This window comes from Rana temporaria, chromosome 2 (genome assembly GCF_905171775.1).
Source record: "Rana temporaria chromosome 2, aRanTem1.1, whole genome shotgun sequence".
NCBI classification, from domain to species: Eukaryota; Metazoa; Chordata; class Amphibia; order Anura; family Ranidae; genus Rana; species Rana temporaria.
In genome coordinates this window covers 147,287,431-147,312,654 of record NC_053490.1, presented here as the reverse complement: position 1 = coordinate 147,312,654, position 25,224 = coordinate 147,287,431, and the positions used below count along the sequence as shown (strand labels likewise).

The following is a 25,224-nucleotide window of genomic DNA, read 5'->3' as shown; positions in this document are numbered from 1 at the left end:
TAAGTTCAATGCTTCCAAGCATGCGTCAACTTGATTCCGAGCATGCATGTTTTTTTGTGTGTTGGAATTGCATACAGAAAAATTGAGAACCAGCTCTCAAATTTTTGCTGTCGGAAATTCCGACAGAAAATGTCCGATGGGGCCTACACACGGTCGGAATTTCCGACCAAAAGCTCACATCGAACTTTATTGTTGGAAATTCCGATCGTGTGTACGTGGCATAAGAGGCTATCACAGGCTGTCTTCAAGAGAGCTCAACTATGCCCACCTTTTCTGCCCAGCTGTTCCATTAATGGAAGCCATACTACAGTTTCTATGAATGAAGTAAGAGCTATGAATGGAGCACATCTATCAATCATCTACCTGTCCTCATTATTAGAACACATGAATGGAGTAGCTGGGTGGAAATGGTAGGCATAGTCTGACTCTCTTAATGAAAGCCTGTGACAGCCTCGTAGTCGTATTAAAACACACTGCACTGGAAAATTATTGCAGCAGCGTTGGGCATAGACAGAGAAGGATTTCAACTAAAAGAAGAAATATCAGCACAAGAGACACATCCTACTGACTAAGTTACAGTATCTCACAAAAGTGAGTACACCCCTCACATTTTTGGAAATATATTATATATTTTTATGTGACAACACTGAAGAAATTACACTTTGCTACAATGTTAAGAAGTGATTGTACAGCTTGTATACCAGTGTAAATTTGCTGTTGCCTCAAAATAACTCAACACACAGCCATTAATGTCTAAACCACTGCCAACAAAAGTCAGTACACCCCTAAGTGAAAATGTCCAAATTGGGCCCAACGTGTCAATATTTTGTGTGGACACCATTATTTCCCAGCACTGCCTTAACCCTCTCTGGCATGGAGTTGACCAGAGCTTCACAGGTTGCCACTGGAGTCCTCTTCCACTCCTCCATGACGACATCACGGAGCTGATGGATGTTAGAGACCTTGCGCTCCTCCACCTTTGATTTGAGGATGCTTCACAGATGCTCAATAGGATTTAGGTCTGGAGACATGCTTGGCCAGTCCATCACCTTTACCCTCAGCTTCTTTAGCAAGGCAGTGGTCGTCTTGGAGGTGTGTTTAGGGTTGTTATGTTGGAATACTGTCCTGCGGCCCAGTCTCTGAAGGGAGGGGATCATGCTCTGCTTCAGTATGTCACAGTACATGTTGGCATTCATGGTTCCCTCAATGAACTGTAGCTCCCCAGTGTCGGCAGCACTCATGCAGCCCCAGACCGTGTTCTGAGAGGAGAAAGGTTGGCTTTAATCTTTTGCTGGGTTTTATCATTTCCAAATCAGGGTTTGGAGCTCAAAGACTTTGAAGTGCTTTGGGAAGGAAGGAGTCTCTAATCTTGTGTCCCATTTTGCCAGAAACCAGCAGGGTGATTGTGCAGGTGTTCACAGCCTTTAAAAACTAGGACCTGACAAGAGTTTGGGGCTCTGGCCAAGAGACAGGAGGTGTCTGCATAGGGGTCAGGAGGACTTCAATCCTTTCTTTAGAAGTCAGAGAGGCTGTATTGGGCAGCGAGAGTCTATATGTTGGCACAGTGCAGGTGTAGTCAGGGACAGAGCAGCAAGAAGCTGGAAGAGAGCAGAGGTACAGAGTTCGTATGGAAGGACTGAGGTTTTGTGTTAGATGGTCTGGAGGACCAAAGGAAAAGGCCTGAGCAGCAGCACTGCTAGAGAGAGCCATGAGGCTGAATGTCATTTATGCTCATTTAGATGGTGGAAATCCCTGAGAGGGAAACTGAGGTTTTGTGTAAACTTTGTCTGTTTTGTTAATAAAAGTGTGCCAGCAAGCCAGAAAGTCCAGCATTTCTGGAATGGACAGAACTCACTGGGAAGCACTACCACTGAGCGAAAGCCCCCACAACATCATAACACATAAGTGTGTCCTGGTATGAGCAGAAATAGGTGCTCCGAAACAACTCAAATTCACTGCTATTTATACAACAAAGCAACACGTGTAAAATAAATGAATTTTGAGCCCATCTGGGGGAAAAAGGAGAATATGACTGTGAGCAAATTAAAAGAAGACGGAAAAGGCAGCATTTCTCTAAAGTGATATTTAAATGATGTAGCAAGAGGGGCTGTATTTTAAATAAAGTGAAAGTGACAATTGCTTGCATTGATTCAACTGGATCACATACAACTATATGACAGTGAAAAATGAATTTAGGGGATATATTTTGCATAACTAGCTTTAGCGAGAAAAATTAGATGCAGAGAATGCAATATGTTTTCGAAACATTCTTTAAAAATGAATTATAGCCGCATTATGATAGAAGCACATTTTTTGACTTCTTTGATTAATGAGTATGCAGCCTTGCGTAGAATAACATGAACAAACATTAAAATGGCCACTGTTGCTATCCTTGTACTAGATTGTCAAGCTTCTTTGAATGTCGCCATAGCAGGCAGTGAGAACACAGGAGCTGCAGGCTATTCGAAGGATCTCATACATTTGCTGATTTCAAATAAGTTTGTGTGTGCCTTTCGTTTCAAATCCAAAAAGAAATAAAAAAACAAAAACCGAAATTATAATGCAAAGCAGTGCTGCAAGTGGGCCATACAAACACTGCAAACAGATAAAATGAGAAGGAAACAAAAGAGGAATTATTTACAATGCATTATAACCCTGTATGTCATGAAAAGAGAATCTTAATGAACAGGGCAATACGTCGTTGAGAACAACAAAAACGAGCGGGGGGACTAGGATTGTGAAGGACCTGGGCACCACCCGAGGAAAACTATGATGTGGCTTGTTTACTGTATTGTGACGACTAGTGTATGTGGACTGTCTGTTCTTTTTTCCCTGCCCCGTTCCTCCCCTTCCCCCCCTTTTTTCCCCCTTCTCCCTTCCCCTCCCTTCCCCCTTCCCCCCCCCCCCCGGCCTTCACCCACCCCTTCCCCTTCCCTCTGTTTCCCCCCCCTTCACTTTTCTTCTGGCCTCCGTATGAGTCATTGACTCTGTGGTCGTTCTGGACTTGTTTGGGCTGTTGGGACTGTGTGCCCTTAGGTAGGAGACATGACTCTTAATCCCTCCATTAAATGTTGTACTATGTACTCCAGAGGGTGTATACCATAAACACCTCTTGGATGAAGTTATGTATATATTGTTGATATTATTGTAATTTCTGTGTTTTTAACTTATAGATTGTCTCCTGACGAAGCGATATTAATCGCAAAACTAGTAGAGACTCGAGATTGTCCATTACGTGACCCCAACTCCTCACCTGAAACCTCCCCCTCTTCGAGGGATTGTACGCCTGGTGATCAGTTTGCTGTCACGTCTTGTGTACTGTTTTATCAATATATGTCTTGTTTTTAACTCTTGTTTTTTATACTATGTCAATAAATTTTGTTAAACTTATTTCAATGATAGCTCGATTATAGTCCTCCCCGCCCACCTTTACTGTTGGTGTTTCAGGGTCTACGGGGGTTCCCTGAACCCTTCATTTATTTCTACTCCTGATTGTACATCTTCAGAGTACTTATTTTTGCGAAGCATGGTTCACATCAGCTGCTACTTATTATGAACAGCCATCCTAAAATGTTTGAGTGTCTTTTTATCAAAGTTGCTCTAAACCAAACCTCAAAAGTTGTTTACTTAATTGGACCCTAGGTGTACAGACTACTGACACCAATTAGCTTTTAAGTAATTAGCCTATGGGTTCACAAACGTTCCCCTCCAGAAAACTATTGTTATCACTTGCATGAGGATTAAATCACATTATGGCAAATAACTGCAGAAAACCAATTTCAAGAGTTTCAAATACTTTTTCTTGCCACTGCACATTGACTGAGAAGTGACTCTTGTTCTGCTGCCTGCTCTGTTTGTTGAAGGGTTCTGTACTTTAACCCACAAATTACCAGAAAATCACAGCTGATGTGGTATGAGGGGGCAATGTGAGCTTCTGGACCTGTCACATGCACTCGTCAAAAGCTCCGACTATGCCTGCCTCTTTCCACCCCTGTGCTCAATTTATTTAGGCAATACTATCACTTTCTGCAACAAAAAGTGCTCTATGAATGGAGCACAGGCGGATAGTTTCAGCAAACAGAGAAGGCACCAGCACAAGGGACACTTCTTATTCAATGTAAGCATTTTCCCTTGTGCTGATTTTTTAAATTTAACTAAAATTAAGCTTTAAGTGCCTTTCAATCAATGACCCAGAACAATCATGCATTAAAATGTGTGTTAGACCTCCCTTGTTTTACATCAGCTACTCAGACTGCATCGAAGCCAAAGCATCAACCTGACAGTCAGGGAACTAGCATTGCCAAACGTGAGTTCATCAATAGCAGCCTCCACGATCCTCTCAGGGCAATGTCCCCCAAAAGAAACAGAAAGAGAACTTATCTTTTTGTAATAAAAGGCACTTTGGATAGCTATGCATATGTTTTCAGGAGAAGAGCTGCAGCTGTTCCAAAAAACAGAAGGAAGATAATTTTCAGCTGGATAGCAAGCCCTTAGCTTGGTGAGAGGGTGACAACAGTTGGTGCGATTATTTACAAATGGAAGAAACACAAAATGACTGTCAATCTTCCTCGGCCTGGGGCTCCATGCAAGGCCTCACCTTGTGGAGTTTCAATGATCGTGAGAATGGTAAGGAATCAGCCCAGAACTACATGGGAGAATCTTGTCAATCTCAAGGCAGCTGGGACCATAGTCACCAAGAAAACAATTGGTAACACTACGCTGTGAAGGACTGAAATCCTGCATCGCCAGCAATGTCCCCCTGCTCAAGAAGCCACATGTACAGGCCTGTCTGAAGTTTGCGAATGAACATACGAATGATTCAGAGGAGAACTAGGTGAAAGTGTTGTGGTCAGATGAAACCAAAATCGAGCTCTTTGGCATCAGCTCAATTTTCCGTGTTTGGAGGAGGAGGAATGCTGCCCATGACCCCAAGAACACGATCCTCACCGTCAAACATGGAGGTGGAAACATTATGCTTTGGGGATGATTTTCTGCTAAGGGGACAGGACAACTTCCTTGCATCAAAGGAACAAAGAACGGGGCCATGTACTGTCAAATCTTGGATGAGAACCTTCTTGCAGGGCATTGAAAATGGGTCGTGAATGGGTATTCCAGCATGACAATGACCCAAAACACATGGCCAAGGCAACAAAGGAGTGGCTCAAGAAGCAGCACATTGAGGTCCTGGAGTGGCCTATCCAGTCTCCAGACCTTAATCCCCAAAAAAATATGTTGACGGAGCTGAAGATTTGAGTTAATGACTTTGAGAAGATCTGCAAAGAGGCGTGGGAGAAAATTCCTCCTGAGATATGTGCAAACCTGGTGGCAAACTACAAAAAATGTCTGACCTCTAATTGCCAACAAAGCTTTTGCAAAGGGGTAAAATAGTTATTTCACTCATTCAAATGCAAATCAATTTCTAACTTTTTTTAAATGCGTTTTTCTGGATATTTTTGTTGATATTCTGTCTCTCACTGTTAAAATAAACCTACCATTAAAATTATAGACTGATCATTTCTTTGTCAGTGGGCAAACGTACAAAATCAGCAGGTGATCAAATACTTTTTTCCCTCACTGTAAATCTCACACAGAATGTTACTTACGATATCAAGCCTTGCACACTGCTCAGTCACTGCCAGATAGGTGACTTCACTGTGTTGTCTTCAGTTGAGTAGCTTGGCTTAAATTGCCGAGTTGCCTGTATTATCCAGTTACGGAATTATATGCTGCATTTTTATGCAATGACTTATAACACATGCTGAAAGATGAACTCTTTCCTGCTTTCTACATTTTTTCTATTACCGGCGCTAGTTGGTTTTCCTTAAAGGACTAACCATTAATCTAAAATCTAAATTCATTTTTAAATGAGCAGGCCCAGGAGTGTTTATAAGAGTGTATTTGCATGTTGGATGTACTTAAATAATACAGAGAGGAATGGAGAAGGAAGCTTTTTGCCATGCATATTAAACTTCCCTACAGTAATCTTAATGATGGCCTTTGAAAGAGACTTTTTATTATTCACTGCTAACAAAAAAAACAAAAAAACAACACTATTCAGAGCAGAAAAAGCTTGCAAAAAACTCCAAAAAATAATAAAGCATACTGTATCTGTGCATTCAAGCACAAGAAAGAGGTTGCTAAAACATTAGGTGCTGGCTGTATTTATATCAGGAAATCCCAGACTTTTTTTTTTTTAAATGTACCCATGTCCATTGTTTCCCACTTGGAACATTATAGTGCAGCTGAAGAGAAGAATGTAAAATAAATAATCTTCACCTGTAATATTACATTGTAAGGCTTTCCGCACATTATATTGTTATTGAGCCCTAACTGCTTGTACTGAAACCCAGTTGTGAATTCCACTTACTTTTAACAGCTACTTAGGTTTGGAGTGCTAACTAGCAGGATCTGTCTCTTATAGTCACATTATCAGACCCAGTAATAAAAGAAAAATAAGAGAAAACTGCTAGAAACAGCAGTAATTACAAAAATAAAAAATAAACTGAAAATTACATTTCTGAGGAAGTTCTGCAGCTTGTGTAGCAACTACAGTTGTGCTCATAAGTTTACATACCCTGGCAGAATTGATGATTTATTGGCCATTTTTCAGAGAATATTATATGATAATATTATATAACACAACAACTTTTCTTTCAATCATGCTTGGCTGAAGACATTTATTATCAATCAACTGTGTTTACTCTTTTTCAATCATAATGACAACAGGAACTAGCCAAATGACCCTGATCAAAAGTTTACATACCCCAGTTCTTAATACCATGTATTGTCCCTTTGAACAGCAATGACAACTTGAAATCTTTTGTGGTATTTGTGGATGAGGCCCTTTATTTTCTGAGATGGTAAAGCTGTCCATTCCTCTTGGTAAAGAGCCTCCAGTTCCTGTAAATTCTGGGGCTGTTTTGCATGAACTGCATGTTTGAGATCTCCCCAGAGTTGCTCAATGATATTGAGGTCAGGAGATGGAGATGGCCACTCCAGAACCTTCACTTTATTCTGCTGTAGCCAATGACAGGTCAACTTAGCCTTGTGTTTTGGATCATTGTCATGTTGGAATGTTCAAGTACGTCGCGCGTGCACCTTCCTGGCTGATGAATGCAAATGTTCCTCCGGTATTTTTTGATAACATACTGCATTCATCTTGCCATACATTTTTGCCAAATTTCCTATGCCTTTGTAGCCCACACATCCCCAAAACATCAGCGATCCACCACCGTGTTTCACAGTAGGAATGGTGTACCTTTCATCTTAGGCCTTGTTGACTCCTCTCCAAATGAAGCATTTATGGTTGTGGCCAAAAAGCAAAAGTTTGGTCTCATCACTCAAAATTACTTTGTGGCAGAAGATTTGAGGCTTGTCCAGAAACTCATTGACCTTTTATACACACACACTAATTACAAGCAGATGAGGATGGTTACCTTTAATAGCCATTCAAACCCCTTTGTGTCAACTTGTGTGCATGTTATCAGGCCAAAATCACCAGGGTGTGGTCATTTGGGTAGTTTCTGTTGTGATTTGGATTTAAAAAGTGGTAGTGGTGGGGGAGTGGGTACCAGTTTTTGACAGTTACATGCTCCCACTTTTGGATCGCCGCAGCGCATCAACACCTGTAACACAGCTGACCTCATAGGGAAGTACAGAATTTCCTAATTAGAAAATCGACATTACAAAAAGGACAGAAAATAATCCCCTGGCCCACTGTAATCAGTGTGAAAGGGGTCTACCATCTGCAAGAGAGCATGTTCTTTTGAAAAGCAACAGACTTACTAGCCAGTTTAAAATAAGGGAAAGAGTGGCTAAAAAAAAGAATACTAATTTAGCGCTCCAAAAACGCCCTGCCTATTGGAATGAATGGACAGCGCTTTCAAAGCGTCTTGAAAGCGCTGCAAAACTGAAGTTTTTAACCCCTATTCTGGGGTAGCGCTAGCGGCGTTTTAGCGCTAATGGCCAGCGCGTTCAGTGTGAAAGGGGTCTAAGAATTTTTAAGGTGCAATAAAATAAATGTTTGCTTTTAGGTTTAATGACACTTTTACTGCTTTGTTGATGTAAGCTAGAAAAGAACATTAAAAGAATTGAAAAATAAAATGCCCCAACTGGGCAGCCCATAAATCTGCCATTCGTGGTAAACTGATTCAAGTAGCGTCCAGAATAAAAAAAGCTAGGAACATGGTGATTTCGGATAAAGAAAAAATGTTACTTGATCTACTATCTGAACAGAAAAATTCTCCACAGGTTGATATTAGACCTAAAATCAATGAGGCTAGGTTGTCACTAAATTTAAGTCTAACCACATGGGCGGAAAAAAGTTTGAGGTGGACTCGCCATAAATTCTACACAATGGGGGATAAACCTACTAGATTATTGGCTAGGAAATTGGTCCCTCGCTCTTATACTCCAGCATTGCCCAAGCTTAGAATTTGTAATGGGAATCCAACCCAAAATCCTAAACTCATTTTGAACGAGTTTAGGAATTTTTACTCGACTTTATATAGTAAGCCAGCGACTTTTGACCGAGACATGGCGGACCGTTTTCTTGACCAAATTTCTTTGCCCAAACTGGCGCGGGAACACTCGGAGCTGATGGACCGTGAATTTTCTGAAGACGAGATAGGTTCAGCGATAAAATGTATAAATCCCTCTAAAGCCCCAGGCCCCGATGGGTTTTCTGGTCACTATTATCATAAATTCAGGGAAGTCTTGATCCCCCATCTATGTAAATTTTTTAATGCTATTAGACGTGGAGATCCCCTTCCTACCCAGGAGAACAAGGCTTATATACATATTATCCCTAAAGCGGGTAAAGACCTGGGACTCTGTGCTAACTATCGCCCTATTTCTTTAATTAACTCGGACTTGAAAATAATGACAAAAATTTTGGCCTCGAGACTTAATTCTTTTTTGGTTCAATATATACACCCAGACCAGGCGGGATTTGTCCCGGGTAGACAGACTACCGATCAAATTAGAAGGGTTATAGATGTTATATCTGCGGTCCATTCTAATTGGGATGCTGGGGGACCACGGAAGGGCATGCTTTTGTCATTAGATATGCACAAGGCATTCGATTCCCTATCTTGGGATTATCTTTTCTATATTTTACATAAATTTGGTTTTGAGTCACGATTTTTGACTATTCTTCAAATGCTGTATAACTCCCCTTCGGCATCCTTGATGGTTGGTGGATATTCCTCCGATCCCATTCTGATTCATAGGGGAACGAGACAGGGTTGTCCTTTGTCGCCACTACTCTTTGTCCTGGCCCTGGAACCACTAGCAATCAAAATTCGATCTTCTCCAGATATTTTGGGTATTAAATGTGGTATCAGTGAGCATAAATGTGTCCTTTTTGCAGATGACATCCTAATGCTGATATCTTCACCAATCACTACTCTTCCAAATTTGAATATTATTCTTGCATTATTTTCCTCTATTTCTGGCCTAACTGTTAATCAGGAAAAATCTCAAGCCTTGAATATTTCATTGGACGATGCCACGATCTCCTCACTTAAGCAATCATTCTCCTTTAATTGGCATACGGATTCCCTCCCATATTTGGGGATCAACATCACTCCATCAATACGCACGTTGTATTCCCAGAACTACCCTGCTCTATTTAAAAAACTTAGGGCTGATTTGGACAAATGGTTATTTCATCCACCGTCATGGCTGGGTAGATTATTTTCTATCAAGATGAATATCCTCCCAAAATTATTATACTATTTCCGCTCACTTCCGGTGGCATTAGTTCAATCAGACCTCAAAGCTTTTCAATCCAGAGTTATTTCGTATATATGGGGGAATAAGAAACCTAGAGTAGATAAACATACCCTACTTACTCCCAAGGCTTATGGGGGTCTGGGCGCTCCTGATTTAATCAAATATTACTATGCTGCAATACTGGCACAATTGACTAGATCACACTCTTCACGCCCCGGTCCTATCTGGATGGAATTGGAAAGCCACGCATGTAGAGGTATGTCTTTATCACACATGCTTTGGTTGCCACCTGGTGATAGGCCGCCGATATTATGCCCAACTTTATCGCTATCTCTTAATATCTGGGATAGATTGTCCAGAACATATAAATTTAGATCTCTTCACTCCCCGATGGCGCCTATTTTTGGGAACAGAAAATTTGCCCCGGGGCTTGTTCACAATAATTTTGAATGGTGGAAAAATAAAGGTCTGATACGCATTGCGGACGTCTGTGATACTGGTGGAATGCTACGTTATAATATCCTGGAGGAACGTTTTCATATTCCAATTTCTGAAAGATGTAATTATGATCTAATAAAACGTTTTTTGGAAACCTTGCCATGTGATTCCAATTTAACGTCACTGTCAAAAATGGAATATTTATGTCGTAAATTCGACAGTATGCAAGGTCTTATTTCAAATATTTACTCTATTTTGACAGCTTCTTCAGTTAGATTGAAATATATGGTAAAATGGGATGAGGATATCCAGGAAAGTATTGAGCTTTCGGACTGGTTCAAATTGGCTCAGGGGGCATCACGTTCGCTTATGAACACTTCAATAATCGAAGCGAATTACAAAATACTCTTGAGGTGGTACATGGTTCCCTTTAGACTGGCTTCCTTTGTACCTGATGCTTCTCCTCTTTGCTTCCGTGGATGTGGACTTGAGGGAACAATGTACCACATATGGTGGAAATGCCCCAGAGTGAGGCGCTATTGGATCAGAGTTTATAATTTTATATATACTCTTACTGAAATTAATTTAATTAAATCTCCGAAACAATCGCTGCTGGGGTGTGATGTGAAAAACGCCTCTAGACCTCAAAAATGCCTTATAAGATTTATATTTATTTCAGCTAGAATGGTTATAGCAAAATCGTGGAGGTCGGCCATGCTCCCATTCGACCACCTTAAAAACAAACTCTCCTGGATCATGCTCAACGAACATATGACTGCTATCCTTCATGACAAACTAGATTTCTTCAAAGCTGTCTGGGATCCATGGATCAACTATTTGTCATATGATCCTAGGTCTCTTCTGATCTAGATATCGGATGTTTCATTGGCTGGCACGGAGATACTTTCCCCCTCATACCATTTATGTTTTTTTTTTTTTTTTTTTTTTTTCTTCTTCTTCTTCTTTTGATTTTACTACATTTATTTTCCTTGCTTAACTTATAGTAATAGGTTTGGAATACCTGTATCTTTGACACGCGGTCCCAATACCTAACCTGATATTCTATATATTGGGAATGGTGTTGGGCCCCTGTAATTCGTTTTAATTTATTCATTTTTATCGATGATAATACTGTTCTGCCTTTCCACGCATTTGATTGTTCAATTACTGCCTTGAATTTTGTTGGCCTTGACATGTGTTTTGTTAACTGACTTCTGATTGATTGGCATACTACTGTGTATGCCGAATGGTGAAATCTACTGAGAATTCTACATTGTATACGTAGACTACCACCATATATATTACAGTCGAGGATACGTTCTGTGTATGTTTTATACTGCTTTTGATGATATGGCTTCCTTATACGATTTCATTTGTTCCGTTTTGTTGTATGGAGATTGAAAACGCCTTAATAAAAAATATTGAAACAGAAAAATAAAATGCCTTTCAATCCCTTATAAACATACAATATAGCTACAGATGGATAGTGACTGACCTGTTGCATATTTTGCATCGCCTGCTGTAGGAATTGTAACTGCTGATCCTTGGTCAAACTTTCTTCGGTTCTTGCATGGTGTCCTTTTTCTTGTTTTAAAAGTTCAACTTCATTCCTGTATGCATCCAACTGCCATCGTAGGCTGTCATTCTCTTCCTTTAGAGCATAGGCTTGGGCAGCTAGAGCTGGAGTTGAAGAAAAGTTAAAACTTAGAAAACTCATTAGGTGTTTTAAACTATTAAATGCACGTTCAATATTTATTTTATCCCAATTAGTCATATTCCAGTCATCGTCAGCATGTGATCTACCAAATTAACATACACATTTAGCACAACTGGTATATCTATCGTCGGCACTATAAAGGGGAAGTACCATTCGGATGGCGCCACCCTTGGGGCTGCTTTTGCGGATTGCGTGTTAGTAAAAGTTTGGTGAGAAACGATTTGCGCTTTTCAGTCTTTGTGCTTTTCGGTCTGTTACATCGTGACGAATGTGCCATCTCCATTACGAACGGTAGTTTTACCAGAACGAGTGCTCCCATCTCATAACTTGCTTCTGAGCATGCAGTTTTTTCACGTTGTTAAAGCCTACACACGACTGTTTTTCACAATGTAAAAAACAATGCGAAAAAATAGAGCATGTTCTAAATTTTTAATGCCCAATTTTTACGTCATGAAAAATGCTCTGGAGCCCACACACAATCGTTTTTAATGACATAAAAAAAAAAATGTCACTTTTCACGTCATGAAAAACTGTTGCGTGTATGCGGCATTATAGCCCAATTCACACTGAAGCAGTTTTCAGGCATTTTAGCGCTAGAAGTAGCCTCTAAAAAGTAAAACTGCCTCCTATTCATTGCAAAGAATGCTTTCACACTCGGGCAATGCACTTGTGAGACTTTAGAAAAAGTCCTGCAGGCAGCGCTATAAATGGTGCTCCAAAAATGCCCCATTAAAATGAATAGGCGGCACTTCCAAAGCACCTTAAAAACGCTTTGAAAGCGCCGCAAAACTGTTTTTTATTTTTTTTAAATCACATTGTCATGTAACCTTAAAAAATCCACCCTGCTAGCACTCGAAAAGCACAGATAAAGCACCGCAAAAACAACCAACACTTTAGCGTGAAATGGGTCTTACTGAGACACGTGCTGGGCGTACGGGGTGTACCAAGATGGCCGTCACAGTATTCGTATGCCTCCAAAAGGCCACCAACTCGGTCTTCTCCACCCACTGACTTCCGGGAATGAGTGTGTGACACTCCTCCAACTCCCTCGCACAACGTCTCTTCACGCAGCGCTGCTGGAGCCTTGAGATGCAAGTACTCGTGCAAATAATCAGTATCGCCACCGATACTATTATGATTATCAGTGCAACCCTAATATCCAGTCAGAATGCCTTACAGTCCTGGGCACTTCAAAAATAGAAAGCAAACACACCTTTATGCCTCGTACACACGATCGGAATTTCCGATGGAAAAAGTCCAACTGAGTTTTTCCATTGGATAGTCTACATAGAGAACATGTTGTCTTTTCCTCCGATGGGTTCCATTGAAATTCCCATGTGAATTTGGTCGGACAAAGATCAGATCATGTGTACAGGGCTTTAAAGTCTTATTCTGGGGCTTTTGAGTGGTTCTATAGAGTCATAAAATATGTCCCTAAAGCAGGGCTCGACAAATTTCCGGTCGCCAGGTCGACATGGCGACTAGAAATAGCGTCCTGGCAACTTGGCTTGGAAGGTGGGGAAAAAAAAAAAATTTTGTTCCATAGGACCGGTGCTCCGCGGACTAGGCCGAAGCCGCGGCCTCGCCTAAAACATCCTGCCCACCTGTTTTAGGTGAGGCCGCGGCTTCGGCCTAGTCCGCGGAGCACGTTTTCCCCAAGATCGCGGCGGGCTAGGCCCCCACTGCCCCCGCCGCTCGATCGCGGGGGGCCCATGATGTCCGGTAATTAAGGCCGCGGTTTTGCGGCCTTGTGAAGTCCCCAGCTCTTCCTTGTGTGAGCTGGCGCCATCTGGTGGTGGCCGTTGGTATTACAAGTTAGGCATTACAAGTTAAACAGCAATTCTAATGTCATTTTTCACTAATTTCACTGCCATCTTCTTCCCTCTAATTAGAACCCCAAAAAATTATATATATTTTTTATCCTAACACCCTAGAGAATAAAATGGTGATCGTTGCAATACTTTCTGTCACGCCGTATTTGCGCAGCGGTCTTACAAGCGCACTTTTTTGGGAAAAAATTACACTTTTTTAAATTAAAAAATAAGACAACAGTAAAGTTATCCCCATTTTTTTAAATATTATGAAAGATAATGTTACGCCGAGTAAATTCATACCCAACATGTCACGCTTCAAAATTGTGTCCGCTCGTGGAATGCCGACAAACTTTTACCCTTTAAAATCTTCATAGGCAACGTTTTAAAAAATCTACAGGTTGCATGTTTTGAGTTACAGAGGAGGTCTATGGCTAGAATTATTGCTCTCACTCTACCAATCGCGGCGATACCTCACATGTGTGGTTTGAACACCTTTTACATATGCGGGCGCTGCTCACGTATGTGTTCGCTTCTGCGCGCAAGCTCGTCGGGACGTCGTGCGTTTTCTGGCTCTTAACATTTTTAGCTGGCTCCTAGATCCCAAGCAAATTTGTCAAACCCTGCCCTAAAGGACTTTAAAGGAGGCCAGCAGACACGTCTAAAGCCGGCCATAGACTATTCAAATCTCGGCCGGTTCAACAGAAACTGGCAGAAATTCAAACCATGTATGGGCAGGCTGATAGTACCCAAATTGATAGATCGATCAACTTGGGTACAACCAGCCTGTTGGATTTTACAAACACAAATGGCTCCCATCTGGAAAACACAATGGCACCAATGGCTGCAGCAAAAAAAGAAAAAAACATTGTCTATGGTTGGCTTAAGAGAGAGGTTTGAAGAAAAATACAGGAAAGGGGGTTTAGAAAAAAGTAGAACAGCTGCAGTAGGTTTATAAGAAAGGGCAGATATGTAAGCTAAGGGCATGGATAGTGTTTTTATTACAAGATCATCACAAAACATCCCACCACACTCTTAAATCGCTAGAAGAAAAGTTGTTTCTCTGAACCTTCCCTGCCATGCAGTGTGATCCCAATGTTACAGCAGGAGAAGTTTTGAAGCTTCTGCTGCACTCTAAATTATGTAAAATAAAAGCAAAGATAAGGCTAACAAAGCCTTATTTTATTGCTACAATCTGAATACCCAAGAGACTACCCAAGGAATGTTTGCATTTAGTAGGTTAATCAATTTATAGCATCTACTACAGTGCCTTGATTAAGTATTCATACCCCTTGAAATTTTCCTAATTTTGTCATATTACAACCAAAAACTTAAATGTTTTTTATTGGAATTTTATGTGGGGTACATTTGTATTCAGCCCCCCTGAGTCAATACTTTGTAGAACCGCCTTTTGCTGCAATTACAGCTGCGAGTCTTTTTGGGGATGTCTCTACCAGCTTTGTACATCTAGAGAGCGAAATTTTTGCCCATTCTTCTTTGGGAAATAGCTTAAGCTCTGTCAGATTGGATGGAAAGTGTCTGTGAACAGCAATTTTCAAGTCTTGGCACAGATTCCCAATTGGATTTAGGTCTGAATTTTGACGGGGCCATTCTAACACATGCATATGCTTGGATCTAAACCATTTCATTGTAGCGCTGGCTGTATGTTTAGGGTTATTGTCCTGCTCGAAGGTGAACCTCCACCCCAGTCTCAAGTCTTTTGGAGACTCTAAAGCCTCGTACACATGATCATATATCTGATGGAATCTAATCCGATGGATTATTTCGTCGGATATCCGATGAAGTTGACTTTCATCAGTCTTGCCTACACACCATTAGTCAAAAATCCGACTGTGCCAAAACACGGTGACGTAAAACACAACGACGTGCTGAGAAAAATGAAGTTCAATGCTTCCGAGCATGCGTCAACTTGATTCTGAGCATGCATGGATTTTTGACCGATGGACTTCGACAGAGACGATCGTTTTTCTTATCCATAGGAAAAATTTAAAACATGTTCTATTTTTTTTCATTGATGGAAAACAAACTGATAGGGGCCCACAAACGATCGGTTCGTCCGATGAAAACAGACCATCGTGTGTACAGGGCTTAACAGGTTTTCTTCTAAGATTGCTCTGTATTTGGCTCCATCCATCTTCCCATCAACTCTGACCAGCTTCCTTGTCCCTGCTGAAGAAAAGCATCCCCACAACATGATGCTGCCACCACCATGTTTCACGGTGGGGGTGGTGTATTCAGGGTGACGTGCAGTGTTAGTTCTCCACCACACACAGCGTTTTGCTTTTAGGCAAAAAAGTTCAATTTTGGTCTCATCTGACCAGAGCACCTTCTTCCACATGTTTGCTGTGTCCCCCACATTGCTTCTCGCTAACTGCAAATGGGACTTCTTATGGCTTTTTCAACAATGGATCTCTGCAGCTCCTCTAGAGTTACCAGGGGCCTCTTGTGTGCTTCTCTGATTAATGATCTCCTTGCCTGTCAGTTTAGGTGGACAGCCATGCCTTGGTTGGTTTGCAGTTGTGCCATATTTTTTCCATTTTCGGATGATGGATTGAACAGTGATTTTTTTTATAACCTAACCCTGCTTTAAACTTCTCCACAACTTTAACCTTGACATGTCTGAACAGCTGTTTTTATACTGAGATTAAATTACACACAGGTGGACTCTATTTACTAATTAGGTGACTTCTGAAGGCAATTGATTCTACTAGATTTTAGTTAGGCCACTTTCACACTGGGGCGGGGGCAGCGCTGGCGGTAAAGCGCCGCTATTTTTTGCGTCGCTTTACCGTAAATTTTGCGGCGCTATATGGCCGATAGTGGGCGGTTTTACTCTCCAATAGCAGGAGAGAAAGGGTTACAAACCACTGCAAAGCGCCTCTGCAGTGGTGCTTTGGCGGCGGTATGGACGCAGTGCCCTATTGATTTCAATGGGAAGGAGCGGTGGAGGAGCGGTATACACACCGCTCCTTCACCGCTCCAAAGATGCTGAAAGCAGAACTTTTTTTTTCCATCCTGCTAGCGCACTGCTCCAGTTTGAAAGCCCCGACAGCAGCGGCTGTTTCAGGTCGGTATTCAGGCACTATTTTTAGCGTTATAGCGCCTGCAAAGCGACCCAGTGTGAAAGGGGTCTAAAGGGTATCAGAGTAAAGGGGGCTGAATACAAATGCATGTCACACTTTTCAGATATTTATAAAAAAAAATTGAAAACCATTTTTTATTTTATTTCCATTTCACAATTATGTGCCACTTTGTGTTGGTCTATCACAAAAAATTCCATTAAAATAAATTTACATTTTTGGTTGTAGCATGACAAAATGTGGAAAATATTCCAGGCACTGTAGAATATCGGTTTTGGGTGAACTGACCTATAAAACAGCAAGTCCATACAAACAGGAAAATGCATGGTTAAAGCACCTAGTATATAGAAACAGTTTTTACGGCTCTTGTGATCCACCCACTCTTACCAAGATAGATGGCTGCACAGAATAAAAATGCAACAACCTTCAGTGCGTGAAATTTTACAGATTTATTTTTACTGCCCTCTGCTTTCTCTGATTATTAGTGAATTGTACCACACTAGTCGAACCTCACCCTGAGTACTCTCTTTGCTGTAAACTAGCCTAACAAAACCCATCTTAGTTTTAAAAATGTTAAATGCTGCCGTTTTGGTGTTGTCCTGCAGTTTCCCAATTAACTAAAAAAGAAGAAAAAATACACAGCATATAAAAGCACATGCATTGCATGTTACTACACACACAATATTGTCTGAATCGCACTTCTAGTGTGATTAAATCCTTACTCTAGCTGAACTAAAAAAAATATCATGCCATTTTAAGAAACACATAGGGCCTGTTAACATCTCTGTCCTTAAAAACACATGTATTTTTTATGGACACTGAAGTTAATAAACAATTTTAAATTGGCTACATGACCACTATGCAGGCACCTAGCAGTGCAAGCACATTCCTTAACTATCCCATGAGTTAGGTTTCAAGTAATAGGGTGCTGTTATACACGAATACCTATACCTCCTAGCAATGTCATTAGTGGATCCACCACCTTCCCATACTCTGATGGGCAGCTCTACTGGCCATTAAGAAGTATCTGAAAGTGGAAGGCCATTTATTAACACTGTTAAGAAGATCATATTTGCATAAGAGTGTTCCATAAGGCCTATGGTCTTTGGGGCTTTTCAGAGGACATCCAAAAGGTAGCTGAGGCTGCCCATTTGTCCCTACATGTTGCATCGTTGACAGGTGTTCTTTGATACAAGTTTTCTGTGTTTTTTTGTCCATGTTTTTAACTGATGGAATTTGCATGCATTTTCTGCATGCTGTTCTAGGGAGAAGAGGGTTGTATTTCGTGTAAAACTCCATGTAACATGCATACATATAGATTTCACACAGTACTTTTCACACTCATGCAAGATATGCTTGCAATGAATTTCACCAAAGATACAGCAATCAGGGTTTTTCTCTGGAGAAGAGCAAAATTTAAAATAATGTTGCAGACCATCCCATGTGCTTTATAGTGCCATTTAAGTAAGCTAAAATATAATATGTCTGGAATTGTTTTGGTCTATGTTTAAAACACAACTCAGTTTACTCTAGATATAGACAAGATGGTTCCTGGGTTTCTTTGGCTACACTTACCCTTATAGGAAACTTTCTAGAAGTGAACATTTATGTACTTAGAGACAATGAGAAACTCACTTGAGAAATAAAAGCAAAAACAAGGATTCTTCAATCTCTTTTATTCTGCTTTTTTATATGATTGCGCTTCAGCACTATATTGTTTTTACAGCAGTCTGGATTTAAGAGAACCATTAAAAAATGCGTACATGTACAGACACTTTATCTTTTCTTAGTACCAATAGCTTTAAGGCAGTCACCAGTTGAAGGAGAAATATAATGACTAAAACTGTATAAAAATGTAAATGCTGATAAGAGAAAGTGTGGTGGCAACACAAGAACATTACCGCATTAGTAGCATTGAATGACACTTAAGTCATTTCCCTGGGATGCTCCATTTGGACTGTTTTCAATTTAAAATGACATTTTTATTACCATAACTGATAGCAGGTGTTTGTGAGAAAATCGATTAGTATGCAGCCATGGAAATTACTTCTCCCAAATGAATTGCGAAGTCTGTAATATAGGACAAAAATTGTGTGGCAAAGTGCATAAGGCCATAAAACATGTGCTGGCGACATTATATGTATAAATTATCTTGCTTATCAAAACATATAGGAAATGGCAATGTCATATCTGGAGACTGTACATTGCTTCTATTTAGCTACTGATTATTTTTGTGCATTCCATCATATTATAATATAATGCAGTGTTTCTTGGAAGGCAAGAAAATGCCATTATGAAGAACAGATGTTCACAAAAGAAATACACTCGCTTCTTCTCACATTCTTGTCTTGAACAATGCCTCTGATTTCAATTTTGGATGAAGTTATCTCCATTTTTTTCATGGAGAACTGCAGCATGGGACATGACCTATTAATCAGCTATGGGTGAAAAAGTCAAGTGTAACTCTAGCCTGGGCCCAGGATAAACACTTATTTAGGCCAAAATAACTCCCTAAATTAGTCTGTTATTTAAAGAAGAACGACACAAAAATAGATGTAAAAAAAAATAACCGCATGATAATTTTACAAACATATTGTCAGTAATCAGCAACAGGGATGGGTAGCTACACTCAGGAAACAGCGATTTTGATAAAAAGAGTAAACCATAAACCAAGTGACAAAATACCTAACAACCCAATTATAATACAATATATACAAAATGAGGAACACAGATCACAGGGTAAAACTGGAGATGCAACTAAGGGGGGGAACCAAGACTGGAATCATGAACAAGGGTGGGTAGGTACAAGGCAGCAGGTTACATAATGAAGTACAAGAGTAAGATCAAGAGCAGGACATGGGTGCAAGGCAGGAGTTAACAGCAAGCATTCATCTGGCTGGCAGGCAAAACACTGAAGGTACTAGACGAGGAACTAAATAGCCTCCTGGTGGGCACTGAAACTACAACTCTCCACCCAGGGAGCCATAGTGCCACCAGAAGATGATGCAGATCCTAATGGCCCGTACACACTATACGAATATCGGACGAAAGCAGTCTTCCATGGAAGAATCGTACGATTTTCAGATCGTGTGTACACTACTTTCGAGAGACGATCACGAAAGTTCATTCGATTATATTAGATCGGACAAGCATGAAAATTTTCCTCGTATGATACCAGATTGTACAATTTTCATTTAGTCAGTATAGTTGTCGTCTGAAAATAGAATGCAAATACATTACAACACATGACATCACTTTTGTTTGTTTTTTCTGTCGTGCGAGAATTTTTGTGACTTTAGTACCCTATTCAATTTCCACTTGCGACTATTGGGCGAAAAACTATTCGGATCGTGTGTACGGGCCAAACATTACTTCAGCTCCCCTATGATTGGCCCCTCTCGCCTATGAGTAATCTATAGGGGTCAGCACAGACACATATTGTGTAAGGGTCCAAGGTACTGGCTTTACTTAGTAGCTGTTCTCTCATTGCAAGTAAAATAGGTAAACTGTCAAACTCCTATAAAGTAATTTTTGAAAATAAAAAATTAAAATATATGGGCCAGATTCACAAAGAGATACGACGGTGTATCTCCTGAGTTCTGCCGGTCGTACCTATGCGACTGATTCATAGAATCAGTTACGCATAGATATCCCCAAGATCCGACAGGTGTAACTGTGTTACACCGTCGGATCTTAGGCTGAAATTCCAGGCCGGCCCGCTAGGTGACGCTTCCATATCTTTTACGCGACAAATATTAAAATGAGGAGTTACGCCGATTCAGAAACGAACGACCACCCGGCGCTTTTTTTTTACGTCGTTTGCGTTCGGCTTTTTCCGGCGTATAGTTAAAGCTGCTATACTGAGGCGTACTTAATGTTAAGTATGGCCGTTGTTACCGCGCCGAGTTTTGAATTTCTTACGTTGTTTGCGCAAGTCGTTCGCGAATACGGATAGACGGAATTTACGTCAACGTCGAAACCAATGACGTCCTTGCGACGTCATTTGGAGCAATGCACGCTGGGTAAATTTGCAGACGGCGCATGCGCTGTTCGATCGGCGCGGGAACGCGCCTGATTTAAATACTACACGCCCCCTAGCCTCGGAATTTAAATTTCGCCAGGGGATTTACAATACGCCGCCGCAAGTTTTGAGGTAAGTGCTTTGTGAATTAACCACTTGCCTCAAAAACTTGCGGAGGCGGATCTTAAATCAGATAGGTTACGCAGATCTAAAGATCCGCTAACCTATCTGAAACTGGCCCCATATTTTTAAAAGCATTCTTACTTTGCGGCATTTCTTCATACCTGCCTAAAATTTTTGCGCAGTACTGTATATACAGCCTAATGAAGAGGTCTATATAAGATCCCGAAAGCTTGCAACCACTTTAAACATGCTTTTCTACACCCAAAGTTGTAACATACTTTCCGTGGTGATTTAGGTTCTTAGATAGAAGGTCATTGTCACAGGTCAGAGCTGTACAATCAGAGCAGGGTTTATGAGTTTTTTTTTAATTGAATACCTCTATAACAATTATCTGACAACTATAAGCTATGGTATTCTTACTGTTAAATAAAGCACAACCAATAGCAAAAAAGGGGCCTATTTTCATTTATCATGCAAGATAAGAATATTTAAGAACATATGATTATATCATATTTTATGAGAGGCAATCACAATTTTTTCCGAACTTGAAAGAACTTTTGAAGAAGCTTTTTGAAATATGACATTAACTTCTAAAAATCATCCATTCCATCCTTCTAGTGAATCCCCACTGTTTCCTTCAAAAGCATATCTCTAATTGCCTTGCATTTAGTTTGTTGCTGAGGTACTGCTTGCACTTCATCATTCTCTGCCTTTAAAAATAGTGCATGTCACCCTATAGTTTCACTTTTTTCTTATTTGACATTTAAATGGATTATAAAATGGTTTTCACTGAAAAGAAGTCTGTTAGGGATGAAACCTAATTCAACATCATGTTTAAATGAGCCAGTTGTGTTTAAACAAAGGAACAGAACAAACGCTTTGTCAATGCACCTGTTGGAATATGCAAACCTATCAACTTTTAGCAAGATTGACAAGCTTGAAACCTCTCTAAGACAGAAAAACAACAGAAAGGGTATTATACCACCAGTGTGTTAAATTTCAGAAACAGTTATACTAGGCTGTCTAGGTGTTTTGTACTGCCCCTTTTGCGAGACAATTCTAGTTCCACTATTTTCATCAAACATTAGTCACTAATGTAAAATGCACTGGCTTCCTTAGATCCCCAGTGCGATTGATGGCTTTTTACTAGTTCGCCATGATCCTCACATACTTTATAAAAATAGATCAATATACCATAACCAAACGGGTGTAAATGTGAAAAGCATATATTCTATCACCATTGTCTGCCTATTTTCAAACATGAGGATTCTGCTTAAACACAGCATGATAATTTTTCCTGAGTAACCAATTGCCAGTGATCTTAAAATCTATTGTACTGTACCCAGGGCTTTTTTTCTCAGAGAATAGGTGCGGGAACTCGACCATGCCCACCACACACACATACCTGTCAAATGGCATCAAATAGTAGCTCTTTCCTCTGCATACAACCCCCTCCCTCCACTGCCCTCATCTTTTTTTCCCTCCTAAAAGCTCCACCATCTGTCATGTCTTATCTTTGTTGCAATATTAGGCTGAAACACCTATCCGGCTGTAGTACCGCCCAGCATACTATACTATACTACAGTTACTTGCAAGGGAGATCATGCAGTAGAAGCATCAACAACTGGTCACCAGGGAAAAAATGGAAACCACAGAGGGCAGCCTCCCACGCACCCTCTCCTGCATGACTGCACTGAACCCTGGGCACCTGTTCTGTATCTCCCTGTCCGGCACTCCGTGGGATCTGCGCAGGAGATCTGACCTGTGGGAGCTACTGGGAGATAAACTATCACTTGTAAACGCAAAAGCTGGACTTCAGTGTTACCAAGTAATAGTGGTGAGCAGGGAGCATAACACCTGAGCCAGAGGTGGTGGAACTGAGTTCCCCCTAGTTCCTGCTGAAAACTAGCCCTAACGGTACCCTATCAATGTACCCAACAGTGAAATAACCTCACTTTTCTTAATTAAATTGGCACTTAAAGCCAAGTACACCCATTTCTAAGCATACATAACTAACATTTACTGCAACAGGAACCAAAAGGTACACCCAGGAAGACAGAAAGTTTTGAAACCAACAAAAGGTATGCAGAGAAAAGGGAAACTGCCACTCCAGGTGAGTGCACTCAGCAGTGTCCTCTCAGAAGCGTGGGTGCAGGCAATGCACGGAGTGAAGACTGGAGAAAAAGACTGGACTGGCTTAGTTCCACCTATACTGTATTGCAATCCACCATATTTGTCTTATTTTGTTGCCTAAAAGGATGGCAATTGCAATATTCTAAGCACCGGAAATTAGGTGCTTAGACCTCTAATTCTGTGTAGGTGCAGATTTTCGGTGCCTATCACTTTCCTAAAATAATCAAGGGACCTTTTTTTGTATAGTCTGTGTAGCAAGGTCCCAGACCTCCTTCGGTCTAATGAGAAACTCTAGCGCCAGAGATAGCTGACATCCTTTTGTATATGGTGGGTTGCATGGCATAGTGGGTGTAATTCAAGGTAGATTGATTGGGCGCCAGACACTTCTTATATGCAAAAGAGATTTTATTTCTCGTAACCAAACTTTGGGAGAGGGGGTTAGGGCCAGGACACCCTTAGGTAGTTGCAAGATTAATTGGCAGACTCCGAGACTTCAACAGGAGGACAGCCATGCAGGCAAAGGCATCCAGTAAGACGCCACATCCGCACGTGTAGAAATGCTGTCTCCTATGGCAACAGTCTTTAATCGTCCCTAACACAAAGTTTAACAGTTCCTTCACTTCCACTACAGTCACTTCTTATAGTTCTTCAGCCCACTGAGCTCACACACTCTCACTAGACTAGATGATTCACTGCCAGTGAATCCCTTGAGCTCCTCCAATATTCCCCAAGCATAACCCTGCCTCTCTGCTGGGTCCCTAGCTTGGCACTCAAGGCTGCTCTGCAAGCATCATCACTGCTGGCTGGGTCCCTGGCTTGGTACCCGCTGAAGTTTCCAGATTTTTCACCATCCCCGGTTGGTGAGAATACTGCTCCGGTACTTGCTTCAGCTACTCACTGTGGTCCCTGGTAATAAGGTGGTTAGTCCCTTAGCGGCAACAGCTTCCCCTCTACCTCTGACCACGACAGGTTCTCCTGCCGGCAGAACCATCACTTCTGATTGGGCTGCAAGCCGCAATCCAAACCCTGTGCTGCTCTCTTGCTTCTGGATAGACACTCAGACAGCCTAGCAACCAGATTTGCCCGGGATAGGCCCAATCTCTGGCCTAGCAGCCCAGGCAGTACAACACACGTCCCCCCAGACAGCCGTCCAGGTGGCACAGAACCACGATCACCTGACTCCATCCAAATATATAGGCTCTCCCAGCAGGCCAAGGGATTCAAGAAAACCCCTGCGCATTGGCTAGGATGCCCCATATACCCATACTTTGACCTTGCATTGCCCTTCTCATACCCTATTCCATCAGATACAAGGCCACCTAGCGATAAATGAGAGAAGTGCAGCAATTACAGACTTAGCAATTCAGAGTGAAATCAATTGATCCTCAACAATTAGCCAAGGCAGCCATACCTGGTAGGTAAATTTAGAAGCAACCCTGCCTAAACACCAGGGTGCTACATCTGTATATAGAAACACACAGTGGGGTTGATATACTAAAGATGTAGAGTGCAAAATCTGGTGTAGATCTGCATAATAACCAATCTACTTTCAGCTTTTTTTTTGCCAAAGCTTAAGGCTGCATTCACACCCGAGCGTACAGTATCACTTTCAGGCAGAAAGTCACACGTTTTCTTCCCTGATATTGCTGCGATTTTGTACAAGTCAAGAGGTCACCAATGTAAAAACCAGAAAAACACCAGTAATCTGCCAAAAAAGAAGCTCATGTACCTTTTTGAGTTTCAGGCCACAGAACACTCAGATGTGAACAGGGGCCATTTAAATGAATGGGATTTTGCTTGTTGGGCATTTTTGAACTTTTGAGATGAGCGGTTTATGAGCTGAAAACACTCAGGTGTGAATGCAGCCTAATTGAACAAGCTGATGTTAGAAGCGGATTGTCTACCATGTGCAGCTGCATCAGATTTTGCAGTTTTAATAAATCAAACCCATTATTTCCAGCTGTCACAACTCTTGCAAGCCTTGCACACATCACCATACATTTTTTAATTCCATTAGATATTTCTAATTTCATATAGAAAACAGAAAAACTATGCAGTGTTCATATTCTGATAAGTATTGATATTCAACATATTTATTGGCAGATAGCCTTCTGCAATAAAATACTAGCTAAACTGAACTAAATT

The 25,224-nt window shown here is 41.1% G+C and overlaps 1 protein-coding gene across 4 annotated transcripts in view; it reads right to left on the bottom strand.

Moving 5' to 3' along the window:
• The window catches only part of ENOX1 (ecto-NOX disulfide-thiol exchanger 1), a 641,692-nt gene that overhangs the window by 58,690 nt on the left and 557,778 nt on the right, over positions 1-25,224 (bottom strand). For all 4 annotated transcript variants that reach the window (XM_040341292.1, XM_040341293.1, XM_040341291.1 and 1 more), the window contains one exon: positions 11,669-11,853. In XM_040341292.1, the coding sequence (XP_040197226.1) occupies positions 11,669-11,853 (185 nt within the window). The remainder of the gene's footprint in view (positions 1-11,668; positions 11,854-25,224) is intronic.